At 36.4% G+C, this 27603-nt stretch overlaps 3 protein-coding genes across 7 annotated transcripts in view; 2 read left to right on the top strand and 1 right to left on the bottom strand.

Moving 5' to 3' along the window:
* The window catches only part of LOC106874052 (uncharacterized), a 57739-nt gene extending 41297 nt beyond the window's left edge, over window positions 1-16442 (top strand). The window contains exon 3 of the mRNA XM_089362089.1: window positions 14855-16442. Coding sequence (XP_089218215.1) covers window positions 14855-16306 — 1452 coding nt within the window. The 3' untranslated portion in view covers window positions 16307-16442. The remainder of the gene's footprint in view (window positions 1-14854) is intronic.
* On the bottom strand, window positions 807-20322 carry LOC106874054 (uncharacterized). Of its 4 annotated transcripts, none has more exons than XM_014921623.3 (2): window positions 20196-20322; window positions 807-5209 (listed from the first exon to the last, which is right to left on the bottom strand). In XM_014921623.3, the coding sequence occupies exon 2, from the start codon at window positions 4674-4676 to the stop codon at window positions 2403-2405; it is 2274 nt and encodes a 757-aa protein (XP_014777109.1). In that variant the 5' UTR covers window positions 4677-5209; window positions 20196-20322; the 3' UTR covers window positions 807-2402. The 4 variants fall into 4 exon arrangements, with proteins under 4 accessions (XP_014777109.1, XP_014777111.1, XP_014777110.1 ...); XM_014921625.3 differs by lacking the exon at window positions 20196-20322 and adding an exon at window positions 19692-20065; XM_014921624.3 differs by lacking the exon at window positions 20196-20322 and adding an exon at window positions 10913-14856.
* Window positions 20323-20834: 512 nt separating this feature from the next.
* Window positions 20835-26861, top strand: LOC106874060 (uncharacterized). Of its 2 annotated transcripts, XM_014921637.3 has the most exons (3): window positions 20835-21194; window positions 21550-21640; window positions 25571-26861. In XM_014921637.3, exon 3 carries the CDS (start codon window positions 25581-25583, stop codon window positions 26454-26456), a length of 876 nt encoding a protein of 291 aa, XP_014777123.3. In that variant the 5' UTR covers window positions 20835-21194; window positions 21550-21640; window positions 25571-25580; the 3' UTR covers window positions 26457-26861. The 2 variants fall into 2 exon arrangements, with proteins under 2 accessions (XP_014777123.3, XP_089218799.1); XM_089362673.1 differs by lacking the exon at window positions 20835-21194 and having other exon boundaries at window positions 21501-21640.
* Window positions 26862-27603: the final 742 nt, after the last annotated feature.

Genomic DNA, 27603 nt, shown 5'->3' on the forward strand with positions numbered 1-27603 from the left:
TTAAAATATAACCAGCTTAACCCTTTGGTGTTTAAACCGGCCATATCCGGCCCAATATATTCTACATGTTTTATATTCAAACTGGCGTTATCTAGCCTCTCACACCTAACCTACATTGACATTCTAAAAATAAACAATCACATCATTGAAACCTCAAAGCTATAAGATAATGCATGATTAATTCAAAACAATTTGAGTGAAAAAGTATTACATTTAACAGAGTAATCTGAACACTAAAGGGTTAAACAAATGAATCCTAAACAGTAGCATTAACCTTTTTGTCATCAACCTGTCTCTGGTACAATGATTAAAAAGGGAAAGATAAGTCAGAGATACACTATTGGTGGTGGGGGGGGGAGCGGAATGTCATTGACGAAATGCTTTTAATCATGTCTGTTCACTAAGAGCTGACCCGAGGTAAAACCCTTTAGAAAGTACGTGACATATGCAAAAATAATCTGTAGCATGTAGGATCAATTATCAATAAAGCAGACCTCCCTCAAACAATCTGTTAATCTTGAGAAATAAATGACTGAGTAAAGGGGTTTTGAACAAGGAACGGAAAGCAAACTACAGTTCAAGAAAACTAAAGCTAGTTAATGCCCTTCTATTTAAAAATCCGTCAAGGGAAACAACTGTAAATAAGCAAGCGCACACAAGTTATTCCCCTTATTTGTGTTATCAAAGGCAAAAAGTATTTGTGGTAATTTCGCCACGAAACTTACCCGCCACTATTTGATTAAAAAATTCTCTTCTTTTAAGCCACCAATATTTTTTCCAAAAAATAAACATCAGACAAAACCAGCTAAATATCTACTTTGCTTTTATTTCTTGAAGTGTTAAAATTTTCGTCACACAACTGCGGTCTGATGACAATAGTTGCATGGTCTTGTATCGGCGATCAGGTCGCGGTTTGCAAATAAAAGGGTTAGTGGCTTGCTCCCATTTCAACTTACATGATCTCAGCAGCTGCAGCTCCAACAACAAATGGTCAAAATTAAAATGTAGTTGTGATGGTTGGAATGCATTTGATCAAATGTCTGCTTAATCATAACTGACCAGGGACTCGACAATAAAAACGAAGTTCAGGCTTAAGTATTTTTATTGATTCCTTTAAATAGATGACAAGTTTTTTGTGCAAAAGTCACATGTGGCACTTTCTTTTTTATCTGACTAGTGTTTCTGTAATTCAAACTAAAAATGTAATATCACGTTGTAACAATATCATACATGAAGTGTTAGTTTGACTTGAATGACTCGGTATATATTTGTGTGTATCTGTGGGTGTGCGTGCACACATACATATACATGTCTATATATATAAATATATATAACACTTAGTTCGATTTGAATGGCTCAGTATATCTATGTAGACAGACAGACAGACCGAGTGACATGTATGTGGGAACATGGTGTGACAGACGGAGATGAAGTGAAGAAGAAAAGCATCAGGGATCTGGTATATCACTGTGATAAACTGATGAAGTCATTGATGTGAAGTGGAGTTATAAACAATATGATAAGAGTTACGATGAAGTGATACTGATTTGGAGTGGTGATGTAATCAAACCAATGTGGAGTGGTAATATAGCGAGACCAACGTGAAGTGGTGATATAGTCACACTGATGTGGAGTGGTGTTGCAGTCACACTGGAATGATCTTTTAGTAACACTAACAGGAAGTGTTACACTCAGTCTGGTGTGAATGAAGTCACAGAGATACGAATATGGAGTGGGGTCTCAGTCAAAACAATGTATAAATCTCATAGAAGATTCCTAAACAAAATCATTTCAAATGAAGATGTCTTTCATAAAAAATAAATTTTTTAAGTATGCAATAACATGTTGCAATACTCAATAATTTATGTATTTCATAACTTGCTGTAGTGGTATCCAATAACATTTGATGTTCACAAGCCTGGTGTGTAGTCCCCATGTAATTAATTCTAAGTGTTTGAAACCATGATGTCTTAGGTACATAGTAAAGTGTGTCAACAGAGGCGTGAAGTAAACGTGGAACAGTCCTTTCCATGGGTTTCTACAATTTCCATTTGCTAAATTTTACTCAAAAGGCTTTGGCTGACTTTTAACTATTGTGGGAGACTCTTGTTCATGGTGCCAAGCAGTGGGATTGAACCCAAAGCCACATAGTTGTGAAGCAAGTTTCTTCATTACACAACTATACCCGTTAGCCAAAATAGCTGAACAAATGCATTTCAAAGTCATTAACATGACCCTGGCTATTAGATACATAAGTTATATGCAGTTAAAAAATTAAAAAAAGGAATTACTATGTAATGTTTACCTTATTTTTGTTTATCTCTTGACTATTGAGTATTAATGTTTACATTGGATACATAGAAATATATTTATTATATCATATATGTATATATAATTTTTTCTTATTTGTGTGTTTTTTTGTGTTTCTTTAATGTACTGCTTCTTGCAAAGGATTTTATACAAATATCGCAAGGGAATGGTTTCTCTCCTGTGTGCATTCGATGATGTTCCTGCATCTGGCTAGAACGTGCAAAACACTTCCCACAGTCACTGCATCGGAAAGGCTTCACACCAGAGTGTGTCTTAGTGTGCTCCAGCATCTGGCTGCTCCGACTAAACTTCTTTCCACATGTGCTACAGCTGAACGGTTTCTCTCCAGTGTGTGTCCTGATATGGCGTTTCATGTCATAGTTTCGGGCAAAGAAATTACCACAAATATAACACTGAAATGGTTTCTCTCCAGAGTGTATTCGGTTGTGTTCTTGAAGTTTACAGCTGCGTGAGAAACCTTTGCCACATGTATCACATTTAAATGATTTCTCACTGGTATGTGTCTTCATATGTTCACGTAATTGGCACCTTCGGCCAAATTTTTTCTCACAGACATCACAGCTAAATGGCTTTTCCCCAGAATGTATTTTCAAATGTCTTTTCAGCTGAACACTTTGGTGGAATAGCTTTCCACATACATCACAAGGAAATGGTGTTTCTTCACTGTGTAATTGGCTGTGCTTCTTCAATTCACTGCTTTCAATATAAGAGCTACGAATCTCACAGCTGAATAGCTTCTCAGCCATTTCCACATCCTGATATGCTGGCATTTGGTTAGTTTGAACAAAAGACTTTCCACACATATCACAGTCGAATGATTTCTCTCCAATATGGATTGTTGTTAGATGTTTCTCCAGCAAATCATTCTCTTGGAAGGACTTATCACACACCTCACATGGGAATAATTTCTGTCTACAATCTTTTAATTTATTGTCTATAGCTAAAGGTTCCCGGTGTTCCTCCTCACAGGTAGTCAGTTTCTCATCCATGTGACTTTTAATGTGTTCTTGCAAAATATTATTCTGATTGAAGTTCTCATTACAAACTGAACATTGAAATAGCACTTCCTCAGTATGCATTCGTAAATGTTCATTCAATTTGCTACTCTGAGTAAAAGATCGTCCACAAGTTTCACAGCTGAATGGTTTTTCACCTGTGTGTATCCGTATATGCTCACGTATCTGAGTACTTCGACTGAATCGCTTGCCACAGATATCACAACCAAACGGTTTTTCTCCGGTGTGGATCCTTGTGTGCCTTTTCCTGTCATAACTGCGAGCAAAGTGCTTTCCACAGACATTACAAGGGAATGGTTTCTCACCAGTGTGTGTTCTTGTATGTTCTTGTAGTTTACTGCCTTTTGCAAAATATTTCCCACACATTCTACACTCCAATGGTTTCTCGCTAAGATGAGTTTTCAAATGCTCCTGCAATTGTGAGTTTTCCTGAAATGATGTCCAACAAACATTACAGTCTAATTGTTTATTTTCAGAGTGTGTTTGAGTGTGTCTAATTTTTTCATCATTTCTCAGAAATTGCTTTCCACAAACATCACACTGGAAAGGTTTCTCAGCTAAATGAATATGTTGATGTTTATTTAAAGAGCTTTTGCATGAGAAAGATTTCTCACAGATTTTACAAGAAAATAATTTGGTACTTGAATGAGTATTCTGATGTTGTTGCAATTGGCTATTGCGGGAAAAACATTTTCCACAGGTTTCACACTTGAATGGTTTCTCACCAGTGTGTGTTAGCATGTGTTCTCGAATCTGGCTACTACGACCAAAATGTCTCCCACAAATATGACAACTAAACGGTTTTTCACCACTATGTATTTTTGTGTGTCGTTTCATATCATAATTCCTGGCAAAATGCATGCCACACACATCACACTGGAATGGTTTTTCCCCAGTGTGAATTCTGTTGTGCTCCAATAATTTGCTGTTTTGAGCAAAAGATTTCCCACAACTTTCACAAACAAATGACTTCTTGGTGACATGAATTTTAAGATGCTCTTGTAAATTAAGAAAATACTTTCCACAAATTTCACAAAGTGGCATTTTTTCCTCATTGTTGTTGGTATTTGTTAGTCTTTCCTGGATATCCTTAATTTGTGTGAAATCACCACCAACATTGTTATTTTCAATGGTTTGGATATTACAAATATCACTGTTGCAGTTGTTGTTTGTGGTGGTGGTGGTGGTGGTGGTAATGGTGGTGGCAGTGGGATTGTTAATATTGTTGTCATTGAGTTCTTGAGGGTAAAAATCTTTGGGAGGTTCCGTGACAGAAATCACAGATGTATATGCAGTTAAAATATCTGCGAGATCCATGCTCACAGTCATATTTACAATTAGCAATGACCGTACATTTGAACTGTTACACTCCAATAAACTGAATTCTTTGAAAAATACAAAATTAATAATAAACACAAGTAAAACAAATTTCAAAACTATATTTTTGAGTAGTGGTGATCATATTCATAAATAAGTGACTAGCTTCATGTTGTTCATATTATCATTAAGTTATACTTGTTTGCTGTATTCGAGCAGATGTAGGATTAGCCCTAATGACTCCAGACAGGAAGGAATTTGAATTTGTGGTGTTCATACCTTAGAGCAAGGACATAAGTAATAAACAAAGTGAAATAGCATAATCAAGAATTCATTCATGTCCCAGAATCAGTTAACCAAGAGCTGATCTCTACCTCTGCAACCTGCATTCCACTGATCTTTTTGAGCATCAAATAATTGCAATCCATTTGCTAGATATACCTGTAGCAGTGAATGTTATTCTGGAAGGGATCAGCTCAGGGTCCATATTTGCATCCTGACACATCTGTGGCAGAGAATGAGTGTAAATCCATTGGAATCAATACCTACAAAATAAAAAACAATAACATAAACATTTTCTTTTTCTTTTTTTTTCCAATGACAATTAAAGGCAAAATGGCAATTCCCAATTACATTCTTTTTTTAGGGACACCATGATTATTGGATGTAAAGGAAGTTAATCTCAGGCCAGAGACATGAACCAAATACTTGCAGCAGAATAGATTAGACTAAAGACACCCAAAAGACAGGGAGTGGTGTCAAACTAGCCAGTGGATTAAGTCTACCACCCAAGAGTAGGAACTTTATTCTAAGAATAGGAATAATCTGTCCAACAGTATTCCACACAGTTCACAGAAGATATTTATCAAATGTTCTGTGCAATGTGATTGATCTTGGAACTATATAACTGCAAAGCAAATTTCATGATTACACAGTCATTCCTGCACTTATTAGTTGACATTTTCTGTCAACAAACCATCCACTAGTTCTGTGCTTTTGAATTCTTTGGGAATAAAAAAAATCCCTAACTTGAAAAATAGGTATAGGCCAGTACCAGGAAAAGCCCCCAGCTATAAAAATGCTTCCATTTAAACTATGCCATCATGGAAAAATAGATGTTAAACAAAACAAATGCTGTCAGTACAAACAGAACTGGTTGAGGAGGTACAGGAAAGGTTTTGAGGTTAAGAAGTTTGCTCCCCAACCACATGGTTTTGAGTTCAGTCCCAGTGAAAAACCTTAGGTATGTGTCTTCAACTACAGTTTCAGGCTGACCAAAATTCTGTGAGTGTATTTGGTAGATAGAAACTGTAAAACACCTGTTATATGTATGTATATGCATGTGTATATATTAGTAATAATTTTATAATTGGGTATATGCCTTACATTATGCAATTTAAAGCCTGTTCACAATATTTGGCTACTTAATGTCATCAACAGTATGGAAGTATATGCCACTGAATTTACTTTGTATCTGTAGATTTTATAAAATATATGAGAGAAATAAAATGGAATTCATAAGATTCTTTATTATTCACTACAATCGTTTCAATTCATCGCAGTGAATAGTAAAGAATCTCATGAATTCCATTTTCTTTCTCTCATATATTTTATATACGTGTGTGTGTCCTCTTGTTCTGACATTGTATGATAGTTGTAATGGTAACAAGTGTCACCATCATACAAGAAACATCGTTCATTTCCAACCTTCTGTGAAAACATGTCTGGCCATGGGGAAATATTACTTTGCTTGGGAACAAGTAAGGGTTGACAACAGGAACATTGAGAATCTAATTCAATGAACCCTGTTCATTATTCTTAAAAGTGAGCATTAAAAATATGACAATGATGGTGGTGGTAACAATGGTCTCAGGAAGATTTGAACAAAAATTAAGAAAACTGAAATGATACTATTTGAGCTAAAATCAGTCTTATTTAACATAACATTTCTTACAGTAGGTACAATGGGCTTGATTTCAATTTTCTTTCTTTCAGTCATAAGCAGAGTTAATATGATGAACTCTATACACTCCTCTTCTCAATATTTGCGGCTTTAGCCCATGTTAAACATCAATATATTTGATCCAGCACTTTATATTCTTGTTGTGTATTGAATTCCTAATCAATATATAACAAATGCTGTACATTTAAATAACTAAAAACTGCCAGTCACATGGCATACATGAGTTTTATGTGAACTTGTTCATTTTTATATATATATATATATATTGCAATTAAAATAAACAAGGACACACAATTCATTCCATCGCTACTATATATAACAAATGCTGTACATTTGTTTAAATAATTAATTAGGAATTCAATACACAACAATTTTCAAATCAAATATCTTCCCATAGTTAACTTAAAATCAATTTAAAAAATAAGTTAATTATTGAGGAGTGAGAGGAGGTTTGATTAAACTGACTACATCATAACATACCCCAAATTTGTGCTCATGAGACAATATTACAATTTGTTATTTTTATTTTAGTCTATGAGGCAGCAAGCTGTCATAATTTTAAGTGGATCAGTAAAAATGTTTAGTGGCTTTTCTTCTGTATCTTTATGTTCTGAGTTCAAATTTGCCTTTCATCCTTTCAGCGTCAACAAAATAAGCACCAGTAGAGCACTGGAACAGATGTAACCAACTTCCCTGTCCACTCAAAATCGCTAGCCTTGTGTCAACAATTGTTCAAATCCTGCTGAAGTCAACTTTACCTTTCATCCTGTGGAGTTAATAAAATAAAATACCAGTCAAGGACATCATCATCATCATCAACCTCTGGACATTACTGTCTCAAGTCCTAGGTTTCATAGGGCCAGATATCAGGTTTTCATGGCATATAAGTAATTGGGATCAGAACATTCTCCCCTTGAATGAGACACCAGTCTGTCAGAGTTACTCATTCACAACTGAAAGCTGGTGGAATGACATGAAATGAAGTATGCACTGCCTGGTCCGAGAATCAAAACCACAATCTTGCAATCATGATTGCAGCACCTAACCACTAGATCACACATCAGAAACAGGAATCAGTTTAAAAGTTTAACCCCTTCCCCTCAAATTTCTCAGCTTAAACCTATATTGGAAGTCATCATTATTATTACAATGGCAGTTAAAGTGGCTAACCAGGATAGTCTAAATGCTTTCCATCATATACTTTTGTTTCTATGTTTGGAGTCAAATCTAACAGTGCCATGACTGTTATCTAGGGTCAATATAATAAAATAGCAGCACTATACTGAACCAATTCAATTGATCTTTACTTCTACTTAAGGAAGAAATCATTCTTATTGATGAGTTGCTTTGTTATTTAGCCCTCAGGTAGCTCTGGGGCTAAACAACAACATAAGCATCCCATCCTTGGTGTTTGGTCTGTATAAGATTATATTATCTCCTATTCTTTCCATATTTAAGACAGTAGAGTATAATTTGAGGGAGACTTAGTTGTTATTTCAAGAAGATCGAACAACCACAGAGGGGACCTCTGAGGCTGAAGCTAATATAGTTTTTAATTAAAAGTTTTGTGACATCTCATTCACTTCTCATACGTTTTTAGGTTAACTTTGTTTTTAATCTTTCAGACGAAAAAGTTATCCAGTTTAAAATTCTGTTGCTTTTTTTCCTTCAAGTACAAAAATGAATTTTAGTTGTTTTACCAAAACAAATGACTGAGATTATTATCATTGTGGTTGTGTGTAGCCTTCAGTCATTCCCAATAAAGCAGGTCTTTGGTCAAAAGCATTTCTAGACATGACCATTTGTTTGTACATCAGGAGCAACGTTGCCCCGCGTCCCTTCCATTTTTTTACAACCGTGGTGTGATCAAGGGAATATTTACCAACTATTTCTTATCGGTCGAGCATAACCACGTAGCGGTTCCCTCGCTGTCTCGAAATTATTGTTATTTCATATCAATGCATTCAAATCCTGTTTATATCAATTCTGATTTTCACTCTTCTAAGTCGATGGATTAAGAACCAGTGGTGTACTGAGATTGACTAAATCATTACACATCTCTTCCAAGAAAACTGGCATTGTGCCTTTGAAAGAAATCTTCATTTCTTATTTCAAGCAGAACAGCGTGACAAAACTGGCATAACGTTTGATACCTTTCTGTGGGTCAATGAAATACGTATTACCAATAGTGTGTTTAATACATCAATGACCTGCATCAAGAGTGGAATAAATAAAACCCTAGTTTATTCTATTCAGCAAGAAATCGTATTTTTAATTCCAACACGGCGTTCACTTTTCATTTTCTATTTATTTGTATCTTTTCCGTTAACATTCAATAGACATAAGATATTGGAATAAACATGCATAACAAACATATCTTAAATGAGAATTTTGACAATCAAACTTACGTTGCCTTCAAAGAATTTTAAATACACAGAAGGAGTTCTTTCTCCGAACTTGTTTTTAGCATTGTTTTTCCAATAATTAACTCGTACCCAATGATCAACGAGAAACTACCGTCCTGTTAACCATATTTTCTTCCACAGAATACGCAATACAATAAATAACTTGGCGGTGAATTACGGTGTTTGTTCTGTCTTAAAATGTTGTAAGGAATATATCGCATCATGTAATTATTTTAAATCTTAAAGCAATTGTACAATTATTCGAATCATGATAAAACATATTCAAATTAGACTAGATTTAGTCCATATATTTTTATTCTTAAGAATTTTCACTTTTCATTATGTATATACCGCTCATATTAAAATTGGAACTGAAACTTCTAAACTACTGTCTAGGTGGCTGGAAGACCTAATCAAGAACAATTCAAATTAAACTATTTAATCATTACTTAAAATGTTTAATTATATACACATCTAAACGAGAGCACTTTAAGAGATTACGCTTTCGAGTAATATGGAAATAAATTTGAAAAGAACATTTTAGCAAAAACACCGCTACCGGTTCAGAGATTAGTTACACAGTTTATTATGTCTTTTGATATTTGAAAAAGACAAGAGACACTGCTTTGTTGTTGATGAAAGTATTTCTTATTTTCTTTTACTTTATACAATCCGTGCCATTGTCTGCAACAAAGAAGATCGATCTTCATTGTAGATGCAATTCGTTTAAGTTAAATAAAAAAAAAAAATACTCCCACTGAACTAGATAACTATCGAGAATTAAGGTGAGTACAGCGCAGAGTTTATTCGTAATCCAGGCATCTAGCATCTTAGTTAATCTGTTTTCTGCATTTAAAAAAATAGGAAATTTTAATATATATTTGTCGCTATCTTCGTATTAAAGTGTCATATAGTCTAGCAGCTGACGCAGCATCGTTTTCTATCAACAGATGGTAATGACATGTTCTTACTATATTTACACTGCTCGGACTACCTAGCCGACACTTGTTAAGCAGCTACGTCTATTCGTAGCTTTCCATGATCAGTTCAATCGGTCGCTGTTTCTTCGTGGCACAACTATTATCTTACTATTAGACTTTACACCTAATCCATTCAGTCATCTTCAGTAGCTTCTGCTAGAAAGTTAATATTAATGAACAAGACTCTTAAATAATAATCTGTTAATGTTAGTGACTTTCTTTAGTTGCATTATTATTATTTTTTTTTTTTCCTAATTTAGACACAAACCTGTGATTTTGGTGAGGAGAGTTTTAGTCGATTATATTGACTCTATTTCTTCACTGGTATTTTATCTTATCGATCCCAAAAGGATGAACTTAGAACGAAAAGTGCCGGAATCTAGTTACATTAATATTGATTTCAAATTTTGGCACAAGACCAGCAATTTCGGGGGAGCGGGCACGTTGATTATATCTACTCCAGTGTTTAACTGGAGTAGATATAATTTTATCAACCCCCGAAAGAATGAAAGGCAAAGTCAACCTCGGCGGAATTTGAACTCAGAGCATGAAGACGGACGAAATGCCGCTGAGCATTTTGCCCGGCGAGCTCTCCGCCTTTAGTTACATTAATATTAGCAATTATTTCCAAAATGACGTTTTCTTTTTCTTCCCCCCTTTTTTTTTTCCGCGACGACATACTACAGCTGATTCTGAACGACTTAACGAAGAAACCTCTATGCGGTCAATCGACCGGCTAGAAATAGCTCAAATGTCTCTCAAATTGCACCCTTCATTACCATTAAGGTGTATGACGAAAATAAAGCGACGTTCACTATTCGGACTAGGATTTAAATGACAAGCTGTGAAGGTGCAGCATCGATAGATAAGGTTACTTTTTTTTTTTTAACAAATACTTACGTGTCATCTTCGGGTAAATTATAGCAGTTATAAGTCTACTTTATCAGAGTTGCTGAAAACCTAGTCTGCAGGGAGTTAGAAATCTGCGAACTGGGTAAGTGCTGCTTCTTCACATCATTCTGTCCAGGTTCTGTGTTCTGGGCTAGTCACTCTTAAACTTTGACGGAACTATTCAACAGGTTGACAAGACTGGTAGATATTTGTATATAAAAATCAAGAGACCAATTGATTTGTAATAGTTTTAAGCTTTTTTGAACAGGAGACAAGTAGCTGCATATGATTAATGCAGTTAATGGTAATTTTGACTAATTGCAGATTAATGGCTGAAAGGAAATCATGTATAGAGATGGAATTCTAAGATGCAGTTGTGGAAAGAAAGAAATAAAGGAATTGTGCTTAGTTGTTCTTGTTGTTGTTTAGTTGCAGGTCTGCTCTAATTGAATAAACTTTACTCAAAGGTAACTATCCGCTCTCTTTACCAGACACAGAATATCTAGGACCATATTATCTAATGTGTCCTTACTTTTTTTAAGACAGTAGGGTGGTATTTGAGGGACATTTAGATGCTACTTCAAGCAGGTCAAGCAATTACATTAAGGCTCCCTCATTGTAGTGAGACACAGTGAAGAAAATAGGAGATGGGATCATTAGGTTAGTTTGGCATTGAGTCAGCAAGTTTAAAAGAGTATCTGAAGAAAAAACTCAGAGAGAAAGAGAGATTGATATAGCTTGATAGTGGACATGTATTTCATGAATCCTGTGTCTGAAGCCTTGGTTCTTGGGTAAACAGTCATCCCTTTTTATGTGACCTAGAATAAGAATAGTTGCACCAGCACTTAGCTGGTAATTTCAGCTGAGTGCAATGTGAATTGAAGTGCATTGCTGAAGAACACTTGCAATTCCCAGTCCAGGAATTGAACCCTATGACTATAATTGTAAGGCCAACACCCTAACCACATAACAATATACCTTCACAGTCTTAATATAGGGTATGATATATTCTAGTATTGAATGTGCCACACTTTAGTGTTGAATGTGTCATATTCTAATGTAGAATGTGTTGTAGTCATCATCATCGTTTAACGTCCGCTTTCCATGCTAGCATGGGTTGGACGATTTAACTGAGGAGTGGCGAACCAGATGGCTGCACTAGGCTCCAATCTGATCTGGCAGAGCTTCTACAGCTGGATGCCCTTCCTAACGCCAACCACTCCGAGAATGTAGTGGGTGCTTTTACGTGCCACTGGCACGACGGCCAGTCTGGCGGTACTGGCAATGGCCACGCTCAAATGGTGTTTTTTACGTACCACCTGCACAGGAGTCAGTCCAGCAGCACTGGCAACGACCTCGCTCAAATGTTTTGTTCACATGCCTCTGGTACAAGTGCCAGTAAGGCGACGCTGGTAACGATCACGCTCAAATGGTGCTTTTTATGTGCCACTGGCACTGAAGCCAGACAGCTTCTCTGGCAGTGATCCCGCTCAGATGGTGCTGTTAGCGCTCCACTGGTATGGGTGCCAGTCATCGAATTTGGTTCAATTTCGATTTCACTTGCCCCAACAGGTCTTTGCAAGCAGAGTTTAGTATCCAGTGAAGAAAGGTTGGCATGGGTGCCAGTCGTTGAATTTGGTTCGATTTCAATTTCACTTGCCTCAACAGGTCTTTGCAAGCAGAGTTTTGTGTCCAAAGAAGGAAAAGTACACATAAGTGGGCTGGCTACAGCCCTGGTAAAAGCCATGGGTTATGGTCTCACTTTGTCTTGCCGGGTCTTCTCACACACAGCATATTGTATTCCGGTGTATAATGTATTATAGGCATTGCTAGTCTTTGATTCTCATCTATAAAATGTCTACTCCTTGCCTTAGGCTTAACTCATTGCTGGAGTTATAAGAAAGTACCTGATACATGGTATGTCTTGGGCATTTTTAGACCTGGCTGAACCTGTCCCTTTCCAACAGGGAAAGAAAATAATTTATTCCTGTGTAGTACTGGTATCTTATTTATTGACCACATGAGGATGAACTGTAAAATTGACTTCAGGTGGATTTGAACACAGAATGCTAGTGCCGTGTAAATTACACTTGTGCATCATGGTCATCATCGGTGGTGCCATTTAAAGTGGCACCTCAGGAATCATGGTCATTGTTCATAGTGGTTGCCAGTGCCATGCAAATGGCACCCATGAATCGTCAGGGTCGCTGCTGGTGCCATGTAAATGGCACCCACTCGTGAATCAAAGTCTTGGTTGTTGCTGGTGCCATGTAACCAGCAACCATGTCAGTGGCATGTAAAAGCACTCTTGAAGTGGTTGGTGTTAAGAAGAGCATCCAGCTGTAGAAACCATGCCAAATGAGACTGGAACCTGGTGCAACTATCTGGCTCATCAGCTCCAGTCAAACCATCTAACCTATGCCAGCATGGAGAGCAGACATTAAATTATGATGATGATGAATGCAAAGAGCTGGAATAATTTCACTTCTAAAAGCAATCTATCTGATTCTACCAAAAGGCCCAAAGCTGAGGTTCTCAACCATTTTTTATCTATGGACCCTTTTGATTACTATTTTATTCTGGTGGGCCCCCATTGCCATTCGATGTTTAAAAACTAGTTTTATATAAACTTCTTTCAAAATTCCTATTTTGTTTTTCATACATTAACTTGAGTAGATTGAACTATGTAAAATGTTAGAGAAAGAAACCTAGCTGTTTCTTGCAATAAATACCAATACATATATGTACAGCAAAATTTTTTCAAGAGTCCTTAAAAAGTAGCATGTAAAAAGCACCTTTCAAGCATTGGGCCTCATAGAGGCAATGACAAATGACCAAGACTTTTGGCATTATGCTGTGCTTGAGAAGAAGACCCATCAAGCCAAGTTGTGGCAGGTATTAGTGTCATGCGACTGGCACATGTGCCAGTGGCATGTAAAAAAATTACACTCTCGGATTGGCTGGCATTAGGAAGGGCATCCAGCCATAGAAACCATGCCAAATCAGACTGGAGTCTGGTGTAAACCCCTCATCATACCAGTCCTGGTCAAACCGTCCAAGCATGCCAGTATGGACAATGGACATTAAATGATGATGATGTTCGAGCATGGCTGTGTGGTTAAGAAGCTTGCTTCCCAACTATATGGCACCTTAGGCAAGTCTTCTACTATAGCCCTGGGCCAACTAAAACCTTGAGTGGATTTAGTAGATGGAAACTGAAAGAATATACATGTGTGTATATGCACACAATATTTCTCTCTCTTTGCCTTGTGTTTGTTTGATAGTTGTAAATGAGTGCCATTGTTATGCAAGCAGTGCTTTTCATTTGCAATCTTTTGTGAAAACAGTTCTAGTCAAGAAGGAATATTTTGCCTTACTTGGAACCTAGAGAAGGTTGGCAACAGGAAGAGCATCCAGCTCTACAAAATCTGCCTCCAAAAATTCCATCCAGCTTATGTGTGGATGGAAAAGCTGGATACGAAAATGATGCTGATGATGATAATTTGCATTTAACTTTTCTCTTTTTTATAAAGAGCAAGTTAAAAATATCAATCTAAAAGATTGTTCTTTTTACTGATGAGTGTTAATTTAAACTTTTCTTTTCTTCCATCATATCAGACTAGATACATGATTTGAATGGTTTAAGGAACAAGGAAACACAGGAAAAAAAAAATTAACAACTTTTTTCAAAGTTATTCATAGTGCAAGAGAAGCAAAACAGCTTTAACCAGACACTGAAACTACTTTCTGGTCTTGGCTTGCCAAGGTCCTGCACTTTCACTAAGTTCAAATAGTATATAATAGTTTTATACTAATAAAGTACCAACAGAATTGATTATATGCTCATTAAAAAATGTCACTTGCTTTTCCTGCAATTTATGTTTCTGTCATCATTTTTTTTTCTTCTTTTTTTTTCAGAATTCAGTTACTGATCCCTGCTGCCAATGTTGAATTATGGTTGATTCTTTATTCAAAGGCTCATATAAATCTTCTATTGAGTTCAATGACTGTGCTACAAAGAAAAACATCAAAGACACTTCAAAAAGTAAACTTCTTGACTGTGATATCTGTGGAAAGTCTTTCTTCCGTCTGAAGAACTTAAAACAGCACCGTAAAACACATACAAATGAGAGACGTTTCCATTGTGATATATGCGGGAAAAAATTTTTCACTAATTCCCACTTGAAACGCCATCATAGGATACACACTGGAGAACGACCATTCAAGTGTGGCATCTGCAAAAAGGCCTTTACACAAAACAATGACCTAAAAAGCCATTTCCGCATCCATACTGGAGAAAAACCTTTCAAGTGTGAAATCTGCAATGAGTCTTTCAGTGAAAGTGGGTCACTGCGGAAACATATAAAAATTCACACTGGAGAAAAATCCTTTGAGTGTAACATTTGTGGACGTGGTTTTATCCAAAGTAGTCAGTTGAGACAACATATTCTGACCCACACTGGTGAAAAACCTTTCCAGTGTCAGATCTGCTGTAGGAATTTTGCTCAAAATAGTGCTTTGAAAAGACACTATAGGGTGCATACAGGAGAGAAACCATTTCAATGTAGTTTTTGTCCCGAGTCTTTTACTCGGAGTTGTTTCTTGAAAAAACACTTAATACATCATAAAGAAGCTAAATCATTTGAGTGTGACATATGTCAGGAAATTTTCATGAGGGAAGATGATCTATTGTCTCATTGGGAAATGCATTTTGTTGAGAACACATTTGAAACAGAAACTCATCAAAATACCTGTACTGAAATGATTTATATCAATGAAGACAGCGAAATTTATCTTGATAAAAATCCTGTCCCTGTTGCTTTACATATAAATACTTTTGCTTTTGATAATCTAATTGGGTATCACAATAAAATGAAAGAGGATAAGTCTTTTAACTGTGATATATGTGGTAAGGATTTTACTACCAAAGCACACCTAAAACGACACAACATGATTCACACAGGGGAAAAACCACATGAGTGTTCTCTGTGTGAAAAGTCCTTTGCACAACGTAGTGAACTTAAAAGCCATTACAGGACACACACTGGTGAGAAGCCTTTCAAGTGTGAGATCTGTGAAGAGTGTTTCAGTGAAAAGGGTTCATTGGGAAAACACATGAGGATTCACACAGGGGAGAAGTCATTTAAATGTAATATCTGTGGTCGATGTTTTACCCAGAGTGGTCATCTCCATCAGCACATTTTGATTCACACTGGAGAAAAACCATTCAAGTGCGAAACATGTGGTAAACCATTTGCAAAAAATAGTGCACTAAAAAGACATTACACTGTACATACTGGTGAGAAACCTTTCCCCTGTGAAGTGTGTGGGGAAGCCTTCAGTCAGAGTTGTCATATGAAAAAACACCTACTAAAACATCACCTTAGCGAAATGCTCCCATAGCAGTCAAAGATTAAAGAGGTCTGCTAAATTTGTTTTTTGCTTTTTTTTTTTTCTTCTCTTCCCTTACCCCTGGCTACATATAGTATTATGATATTCCACTGATGTATTTTACCAAGAATAAAATTTATAGATTCAGGATTCAGTTTGGTTTTATATCCAGTACTGGAAACATGGGAAAAATTATATAAGCATGGCAACTCAATATTTGAGGTAGTTACTGCTTAGAATAAAATTTGCACTAACAAGTGATCAGTTGTAAGTGGATATTGTTATTGGCAGTTCTATAATTATCAACACAAGTAGAGGTGGAACTAGCAACATAAGTAATTTAAGATAGGAAAGACTGATATAAAAACAAACAACATATAGTATTGTTGATGATGAAGCTGAGTATATCTATTAAAGTATTTCTTGGTATGGCAGTGACCAAATGAACATTTGATGGTAACTGTTTTTAATCTATCAGTTATAATCTAGGTTTTAATCTATTTGTTATTGCTGGTACTTATTTTATCAAAAACATGTCCAAGGAATAAAAATGAAGATTAATTTGACCTTTGTGGAAATTGAAATCCAGATTGAATGTTACTGGTTCATTCGTTTATAGTCTTGACCACCACTTCAGCACCGAGCCATCATCTTGCTTGGATTGTTAGGTTTCTATAAATCTTATTATTTGATTAGTTCCTTCTCAAAAATTATCACATATTTTGAGTTTAGTACTTAAAGTTTGTATGCTAACTCTTAAAGTTACCATTGGATTATTGTTTAAATAAAAACCACATGTAACTTTATCAAAATACTATAGATTAAGTAGTATAATTTACTCAGTTGCCAGAAAAAATTCTGTTGTGCTTTATTATACAGATTTAGTAAAATGCAAGAGTTTCAAGCTGAACTTAAACCTTACAGCTTTAGTGTACCTAACTCAGCAGAAGGGTCGGTACATTATATAACAGAAGACAAAAAGTAATTTTTTACTTACAGTTGTAGCAACAACCAAAAACTACTGTCTCTTCCTCTTTCTCAAAACACTTTACAAGAATTGATCCTATGAAACTCCTGAAAACAGTGTTTTGCTTTATTTGCTTGGAGCAAGGGAAACTGCAGTGCCAGGAAATTGGGTGCCAGCACTTGTATGGGTATTTTACGATAACGAATAATTTACTTATTTTAACACTATGTTCCAATCATCAAAAATTAAATATTGATTTGGATCATTGAAATAACAAATGTCCAATATTAATGAGTGTCTCAAGCAATTCATCTAATGTTCACATATAATACACTTTTCCATTAAGTGTATGTCCACTTGATTGACATTTTAGTTTCATATCGAAACGTGGCATTGCAGTATACATTTTGTGGGGCTAATGCAGTTTCGCACCTCACCTTCAAAAATGCATTTTTTTGAAAAAATTTCCTCAGATTCCAAGGTTTTAGATGTCGGAAATTACAAACATGCAAAATGAAATTTTTGAGATTTTTAACCCCCCGCCCTTCATTCTGAATGTATTGTTGTCTATTGAAGTGTGGAAATTTAATTAAAGCAGGTATGTAAAGTACACTTTCTATGTTCATTTGGCTAAACTGTAGAAATTGTTGTTTTGATATTGTTGTTAAAATCCCCATATTCTAAAGTTTAAAATTGGGGGCAAGGGCAGTGGCAGCTCATAGATAAAATTATTGGGGATGCTGCTTCAGAAAATGTTTAGCTGTTGTTTTTAATACTGTGTAAAAGGAAACAAATGTATAAAAAGAAAATTTATACATAAACTTGATCGGTTTGCATTTTAGCCACTGCCAGGTAGTGTGTTTAATTTGTTCATTGAACACTGCCATAAATTACCCCTTGTTTTTCAAAAAAACTCCTAAATCACAAAATAAGGGAGGAAATATATCCTATATTTCAAATTCTGGCAGCAACACTGAAGCTGGAAGCAGGATAATAATCTGGTTCTACACTTTATCACATTCAAGAATATAAACATATTTTTAAGCACAACACATGCGGAGTCAAAAAGAAACACGTGGGCTCAGCACTGTCGTTCATGCAGTACTCTCTCTCCCTAGCATGAAGCTTCCTATCTCAGACATGTGAGCTTGTGCACAACAGCCAAACACCGCGTTGCTGTAACTGTGAAGCGCACAAGGCTTTGATCATAAAACCTGTTCGGTCTGGGCTTGCCTGTTGTCAGATATCAACAACAAAATGTGACTATTTACTTATAATCAACTGTTCGTATAAGCGACAAGTATTTTGGAAGAGACAATCCCTATAAACAAAGGATTTGTTACAAAATTATTATAATAAGATACTGTATTTGATGGCATTTAAGTTGCATTCACCCCATCTCTCAGATGTTTCAAAAAGTCGCCCCGGGTCCTGTATGCGAATTTGGGCTTCCTTTAAGCTTTAATGCACTTAGCACTGAAGATGCGTTACTGAAACCGACACACCCTTGCGTCTTTTATGCCATCAAATATGGTAAGTAAAGTTGTTTAACTAGAGATCAAAACATCGATCCATTTCTGTTGTGATTATCCCGTCTTTTAAGGGGTGTGAAGACTACCCATTTTTAAAATTATTTATTTAACAAAGGTGTATGGTGAAAGTGGTTGTCTGCTATTTCTAATGAGTTCTGACAGTATTTTAGTGAACATGTCACTTGTTTAAAATTTCGAAGCTCACAACTATGTCTCCAATAAGATAACGTTGAATATTTTCATGTAGAATAAAGTTGGGATAGTTGTCCGAAAACCATCATAGGTGTTGTTTGGTCAGTCCCAGGTCAACCCTATTGATCAAAGGCATTCTAGAACAGCATAAATTTTGGTCATGCAGTACAGTAACCAAATTGGCTGCCTCTCTTCAATATAACAAACCTTCAACTACAGCAAACACATGTATATTAAAGGGCCGACTTGTGTGGTTCATGCACCCAACGCTACGCAATGGCCACACCAGGCTACTCTCGGGCATTACATATCTAGGACTACATTATTAATGTTACTTATACCCTTCCCCTTTTGCATCTGAGCAGTGGTGGCGCTGCTTCAGAAAATTTTTAGCTGTTTTGATATCGTGTAAAAGGAAACAAACATATAAAAAGGATATTTATACATAAGTTTGATCGGTTCTCATTTTAGCCACTGCTTGGTAGTGTGTTTAATTTATTCACTGAACACCAACGTGAATTCCCCCTTGTTTTTCAAAAATCCCCCCTAAATCATAAAATAAGGGGGAAAATGTGCCCTATATTTCAAATCCTGGCAGCAACACTGAAGCTGGAAGCAGGATAATAATCTAATTCTACACTATCACATTCAAGAATATAAACACGTTTTTAAGCAGAACACATGCAGAGTCAAAAAGAAACACTACCTTTCACCAGAACACCAGGGTCAGCACTGTCGTTCATGCATTGCTCTCTTTCCCTAGCATGATGCTTCCTATCTTGGACATGTGGGCATGCACACAACAGCCAAACACCGCGTTGCTGTAACTGTGAAATGCAGTTTTTTGTATTTTTTCATAAACTAGGGGATGGCTACTGACATTAAGCTTAAGGATTATATAATGTACAAGTATAAAGAAAGAATTAAAGAAAAAGGGACTCATTATATTGAATGTTATCAATAATATCGAGTGGAAATAGGGTGTGCTGCAGTTCCGCGGAGTCTATACACGAGCTCCACTGGTGATGGGGAAGGGGTGAAATTTTGAATTTTTTTTTTTTTTTTTTTTTTTTTGCATATTCGTAATCTCCGACTTAGGAATCCGAAGAACTTTTTTCAAAACAATGCAATTTTGAAGGTAATGTGTGAAACTGCATTAGGCCCCATTTTTTATACCTGCATTACACTTCTTAGCTAATGACCTGCTTACCTTTATGTCGTTGGAGGTAAAGTTCGTTGTTTACATTCAGACTCAAGCTATCGTGCACGGTTACATAGTTAGAAACCTGGAGCAGAACGTAGATTCGTATTTGGCTAAGCTTGTATATGAATCAAAACAACGACAGTTTAACATCTTGTGTTTCACTCTTACAAATGCAGAAACACAAACGTAATTATGTTTACTGTCAGAATTGATACCGCGCCGGACAAAATACTTAGTGGCATTTCTTCCAGTCCTTTATGTTCTGAATTCAAATGCTGCCGAGGTTGACTTTACTTTCATCTTTTCAGGGTCGATGAAATAAGTACCAGTCGAGCACCGGGGTCGATGTAATTGACTAGCCCCTCCATTAATAAAATTTAAGGCCTTATGCTTATTGTAGAAAGGAATAAAAATGATGAAGGTGGTGGTGATGATGATGATGTAAACTACAAATATACAAGAGGTTATGAAAATGATATTTCATAAACATACAGGCAAACATTCGTAATGTACAGAAATAGAATTTATCTGTTTGCAAAAACTTTTTGTTTGAAAGAAACAAAACTGAAGAAGGAATCATGCAGGGCGAGATATAATCTAATTAGTATTTTCTTGACTTTTTGTATTTATATAATTGAGAAGAACCTCAAATGAAAATGTTCGAAAGCGACCGACTATCTTTAGTATTAATAGGAGGAGGAGGAGGCGTTGTATGCAAGGGAGGTAACTCTGATTACTCAATGGGTGTGCCGGGTGTCAGAACTAACTTTTAAACTTTAACCGACTTATTTATTATTTTATTGTTGTTAATTTACTCCTCTTTCGGACCACAAATATATATTTATGTACATATATATATTCTATCGGAACCAAATACTTCAACAAAAATATATACAAACTTTTTCTTTTATTTCACATTTTCTATTAAAACTTTCTCGAGTGTGGAAAAAAAAACAAAACAAAAACAACAGGAAGGAAACTGTTGCGGAAAATGACCGACTTAAGGTAATAACCTACTTCCGTAGTTTCTATAACTTTTTTTTCATATTTTACATTTTCACTTCAATCTTCATACCGAAAGAACTGAAGAAAAAAATATGACTAAACTTTAATAATATTTTATTTGTATTTTTTCCAATAACTTTTGGCGTTACTCATTCTTCAGTAGTTACATAAAACTTCGTAAGAAGTTTCCTGTTAGCAAATGGCAAAATTTAGCTAAAACAGTGTGGGAACATATTTATTTATTTCTGCTTGTGTCTTAATTTGTTTTAGATACTTTTATTTTTATTGGATGTTTTTGCTTGTCATTTTTTTATATAAATATATAAATTTTTTCTTTTGTTTTTAAATCGGACAGTTGCGGATTTTTGTACGTTTCGCCTACGATCATGTAGATTTGTACTTGTAATCCTAACTGAATTTAAGCATGGAATAAGGACTGGAAAGTGGTAGGTACAATTCTAAATTTATACTTATACCTTTTAGAAAGAGAAATTGTTATCTAGTAGTGGTGACAACTTGTCGGAATTTGTTGTTTGGGAAACTTTTGGCGAATGTCCTTGCGATTGTTTCGATGTCTGCAAAAACTTTAGATAGCTACGAAGTTTTTGCTGACAGCTGAAACTTTAGTGTACGTATTTGTGCAGATGCATATGTTTGCATGTAGAGGTATGGCTATCAATGTGCTTATACATATTTGTGTGTTTTTAATCAGGGTTACTGTTGCCTAGAATAGAAAATACAATAAAATCATTGTTTGCCCGTCTGCTACTGAACGAAAGTTGTAAATTTATACGCAGGTTGGTTCCAAAACGGAAGGAAAAAGGGAACAGGTGTTAATTCAGAATACAATGGAAAGTTGACCAAGTTATTACGACTGAAACTTGTGCAATAAATTAATTCTGAAAAAATATATAAATTTCAAGGAAAATATTTTACAAGCACCACATAAGTTTAGTTCTGATTCAGCGATTGTTCTTTTCTGCGCTATCAGCAACAACACCCCATTCACTGGAGTTTTGTTTCTCTCTCTCTCTTTCTTCACATCACTCCACGTTTCCAGAATTCATTATGGGTGTTGTTACCAGACTGTATTATTTTTCGTAAAAATTAAAACACGTTTCCCCCTCCCCTCGAGTATCTTAATTCAGCTTAATCGTTTCCACATCACTTTGATACTTTTTCTGCTATACCCTGTACTCCTGTGCTTTTAGTAATTCTTATTATGAATTTCGATTAAACAATGTACAGAATTGTAAGCATAAAATAAGAAGAGAAAAATTGAACTTGAAAAGTTTATATACGACTTTTATTGATTGTATTGATAGTTAAAAGTATCGATACAATCGGTGCAAATCATATATTTCCGCTGTAACTATCCAAAATAATTTCAAACTGTTTGGATTGCTTTTCATTTATCATATTTTGTTAAGAGTTATTTTTATTTCCTGGCTCTTATTTGATCAGTCTGCCAGTTTTATAATTAAAATTAAACTAACTTTTGTTCGTCTTTCGGAAACCAACATTCACATCACTGCCTCTTCTGGTCAGTAGCAGACAGCAAGCTGCTAGGAAATCGTTTTCCCTTATATTCAAGTCCTAGGCGTTTGAATGTGCATGTATAAGCACACATACACACACACACACATCTATCACACGAGGTGTGTGTGTAATACCAAAATTCCCCCCAAATTTAGGAATATACCTTTACTAGTTGGTAATAATGTAATATATGTATATAGTGATGGTGCATGGCTTAGGGCATTCGCTTCTCGATCGTAAGGTCGTGAGTTAGATTCCCGACTTCGCATTCTGTCCTTGAGCAAGATACTTTATTTCACGCTCCAGTCCATTCTACTGGCAAAAATGAGTTGTACCTATAATTGAAAGGGCTTTGATACATTTTGTGTCACGCTGAATCTCCCTGAAAACTATGTTAAGAGTATGAATGTCTGTTAAATTGCTCAGCTACTTGCACGTTAATTTCACGAACGAGCAGGTCTGTTGATCAGAATAATTGGAACATTGGGCGTTGAGGGCGAAGGAGTGTCAAGCATATCATCATCATCATCATCATTGTCGTTTAATGTCCGCTTTCCATGCTGGCATGGGTTGGACGGCTTGACTGAGGGCTGGCAAGCCAGAAGGCTGCACCAGGCTCCAGTCTGATCTGACAGAGTTTCTACAGCTGGATACCCTTCCTAACACCAACCACTCCCGAGAGTATAGTGGGTGCTTTTTACGTGCCACTGGCACGAGGGCCAGTCAGGCGGCACTGGTAACGATCATGCTCGAATAGTGCTTTTTACGTGCCACCGGCACGGGGCCAGTCAGGCGGTACTAGCATCGACCACGCTTGAATGGTGCTTTTTATGTGCCACCAGCATGGGTGCCAATTAGGTGGTACTGTCATCGGTCACGACAGTGACTTCACTTGACTCAACAGGTCTTCGCAAGTACAGTTTATTGCCCAATGATTCAAGGGTACTCTTAAATGGGCTCGTTATGCTGCACGGGCATAGGCCACGGTTACGGTCTCACTTGGCTTGCTGGGTTTTCTCAAACACAGCATATGTCCAAAGGTCTCGGTCACTTGTTATCGCCTCCATGAGGCCCAATGTTTGAAGATCGTGCTTCATCACATCATCCCAGGTCTTCCTGGGTCTACCTCTTCCACAGGTTCACTCTACTGCTAGGGTGTGACACATTTTCACACACCTCCTCATCCATACACAACACATGACCATACTATTCTTATTCTAGCAGCTACATTTTCAGAGCATCCGGTCACCTAATTAATGGAAGCTATCAACTACTTCTAGTTTTTCCCCCTGGCATGTGACGGAAGCTGTTTTCTGCACATTTTCAGTGTTTATTACCCCTGAGCATTTGCCACACACAAGAACTATCATCCCAGTTAGCCTTCTTTGATATTGCTGCACCTCTTATGTGTCCATAGCTTACACCGAGTACATCTTATGGAGTTTCTACCTACCCCTTTTCTACAAATCAAGCAGGGCCATCTACCTGAAGGGGTTTGTGATTTGTCTGCCTTCCTGCTTATTAAGACTTTGGTTTTTGCTAGATTAACTCTAAGGCTCCTCAATTCTAGACCTTGCTTTCACACCTGAAACTTCTCCTCCAGTTCTGATAGTGACTCAGCAATTAGTGCAAGGTCATCAGCATAGAGGAGCTCCCAGGGGAATCTTGTCTTGAATTCCTCTGTTATTGCCTGGAGGACTATGATGAATAAGAGGGGACTGAGGACTGATCCTTGGTGGACCCCTACTCGGAATTCTTCACTATACTCATTGCCAACCCTCACCTTACTGACAGCATCCCTGTATGTGGCTTGTACAGCTCTCACTAACCACTCATCTATCCCTAGTTTCTGCATTGACCACCAGATAAGGGATTGGGGGACCCTGTCAAAGGATTTGTCAATGTCAACAAGAGCCAGATTCAGAGGTTTATCTTTGGCTAGATATTTCTCCTGCAGCTATCCTACCTGAAATATAGCATCGGTGATGCTTTTCCCTGGCACAAACCCAGACTGTATCTCATCTAAACTGACTCTCTCCCTAATTAGTTGGGCTATAACCCTCTCCGTGACTTTCATTACCTGATCCAACAACTTGATACCTCTGTAATTGTTCATACCTTTGTAGCAGTTGACTATGGTGCTGTTACACCAGTCATTGGGTATGACTTCTTCATGTATCACCTGATTGACTGTACAGGTGACTAGACTATAGCCAACACCACCAGGTATTTTAAGCATCTCTGCAGTGATTCCTGATGGGCCAGGGGAATAATTTTACTTCCTTATCACATTTCATGGTGCTTATTGGAAAATCGAAACTCCAAGTTGTCTGATTCTAGTGAAGCAACTACACATATTGTGGAGGTAACTATTCAGTATGCAGGCAATTACTGTATATATCATTTGAGAGTGAAAACTTACAAAAATTCCCATCAGTGGGTTTGTTGTTCTGCTTCAGTCTGAAAAAGATGTTTATATAAAATATTAGCAGTTAACTTTTTATAACTTATATATGTCTGTTTATGTTTGTATTGCTATTTTTTTGCGATTTTTTTTTCAATTCCATAATTGAGAGACTCAATAATTAGATATCAATAGGATTGTAGTTCCAGCCTGGATTAAGTACTGGGGCTGAGATGATTACTTAAAAAACTTTGTAGGCATTGCCCTTACATGGTTGTAATCTAATAACTGAAGTTAGCAAAAAAAATTTAAAGGCTACAAATAAAAAACAGGATAATTGAAATTAACAGTTAGTTTCATTAACATTGATTTATTTCTTGTCATTCCTACTTATTGTTTTGTTAATTTTTGTATTTTTTTATTTGTTTAATAGAATATCCAGCATGGAGGATCCACCAGAATTACAAATTATTTTCAAAGCAGATCCTTCATTGGAAACTCAGTTCTTAAAATCAACCAAAGTAGCCTCTGTGAAAAGGACCCATGTCTGTGATATTTGTGAAAAGACATTTTCCCAGAAGAATACTCTAGTTTTGCACATCAGGACACATACTGGTGATCGACCTTACCACTGTCAAGTATGTGGTAGAGGTTTCTCAGCCAGCTGCTCTTTGAAAAAACATGTAAGGATTCACACAGGAGAAAAACCCTATAAGTGCAATGACTGTGGCAAATGCTTTTCCCAGAATAGTCACCTGATCCTTCATATGAGGACACATACAGGAGACAGGCCATACCAGTGCAGCCTCTGTGAAAAACGGTTTTCCTACAGCAGTTCTTTCAAGAAACATATGAGAATACACACTGGTGAGAAGCCTTTCCGGTGTGAAGTTTGTCAAAAGAGTCTCTCTGACAATAGTGCCCTGAAACAGCATATCAAAACGCACACAGGTGAGAAACCATACCAGTGTGAAGACTGTGGCAAGAGTTTCTCATTGAGCATTGACTTGATCAGACACATTCGCACCCACACCAAAGAAACTCCATATCATTGTGAGGTGTGTGCTAGGAGTTTCTCTGTCAACAGCAATCTCAGGCAACATATGCGAACACACACAGGAGAGACACCCTACCCCTGTGATATCTGTGGCAAGCGATTTTCTCGAAACAGTACACTAGTCCGCCACATCAAAACACATACAGGTGACAGACCATATACTTGTGAAATCTGCCAGAAGAATTTCTCTCAGAATAGCCATCTTATACGACACATGAAAATTCACAAGGTAAAACCTGTTGCAATAGATAAAACAGTTTGATATACATATATGTATATTGATAAAACAATCATAAATAATTTTTATTTATAATCTAAAGAAAGAAGTGTTTATATATTTTTTTTAAACTATAAGGTAAGAGAGGTATAACTCACACCTTGGTGCCTTACACTCTTTCTCTTCTGTCTATTTTTAATCTCCATTCTCTCATGTATATATATATATTATATTGTTAATGTTGAACATTATGTACCCCTTTGAAGAATTATATTGTCTTGTTACTGGGGTCAGCTTAGTCTTCTATTTATCTAGAGCCAATAAAATGAACATCAGTAACATAATGGGGGTAAATTCAATACACCCTATTATATAACTATTCTATATTTGTTTTGAGATGAGGAATTATGTACATTATTTACAATGGATGGATAGGTGTCCTCATCTTGTTTGTTGTTATCACATTTCAGCTGATGTATTCTCTAGCCTTCATCGGGTGTTCTAGTGGAATTTCGAACCCAACCCTTTATTTGATTGATGGGGTACACTGTTTTCATTCCTAAGGTATGTAGCTGATGTTATTTTTCTGTTGATATTATTTTCCAAGTCCCTGCCTGGGATTGAACTTAGAATCCGAGGGTCAGTAGCCCACGCTTTTATCCACTATGCTATATGCTTGTGGGCAATTATAGAGTAAATCTTTTAGGGCTTATAAACCTGGTATTTTATCTTTTAATACTGGTTCCCATATTACATTCATATCTACACCAGGTCTGCTTAGGAGGTTATTGTGTCCTAGCATATGTGCAGCCTCTTCTAATTTTCCTATTTTTCAGTGGTGTTCTCTGTCGATTATTTTAACTTCATCCTACAGTGGGAAGTATACAGTATATTGTATCCACTATAAAGAGAGGGATTGTCGAATGCCTAAACATCAAGCAAGTTTTTTTCTCCAAACTTGGAGAGAAAAAAAAACGCAACAAAAATATATTCCTACATATCAGGAAGAAATGATCAAGCTAAGAAACAATCTGCTATGCAACAACTACCCAAAGAACATACTATCCACTCTAATTAGGAAGAGGGGAGAGGATGGAACCCATAAACTGAGCACAGTTTGTCTACTCTGTGTCAAAGGCCTCTCAGAAAAGATACAAAAAGAAAGTGGTCCATATGACATCAGGACAGTATT

The sequence above is a fragment of the Octopus bimaculoides genome, chromosome 14 (genome assembly GCF_046866305.1).
Source record: "Octopus bimaculoides isolate indiv1 chromosome 14, ASM4686630v1, whole genome shotgun sequence".
NCBI lineage: Eukaryota > Metazoa > Mollusca > Cephalopoda > Octopoda > Octopodidae > Octopus > Octopus bimaculoides.

Coding starts and splice junctions, on each gene's coding strand:
- LOC106874060 (XM_014921637.3), top strand. CDS start 25,581: ATGGAGGATCCACCAGAATTACAAATTATTTTCAAAGCAGATCCTTCA.
- LOC106874054 (XM_014921623.3), bottom strand. CDS start 4,676: ATGACTGTGAGCATGGATCTCGCAGATATTTTAACTGCATATACATCT.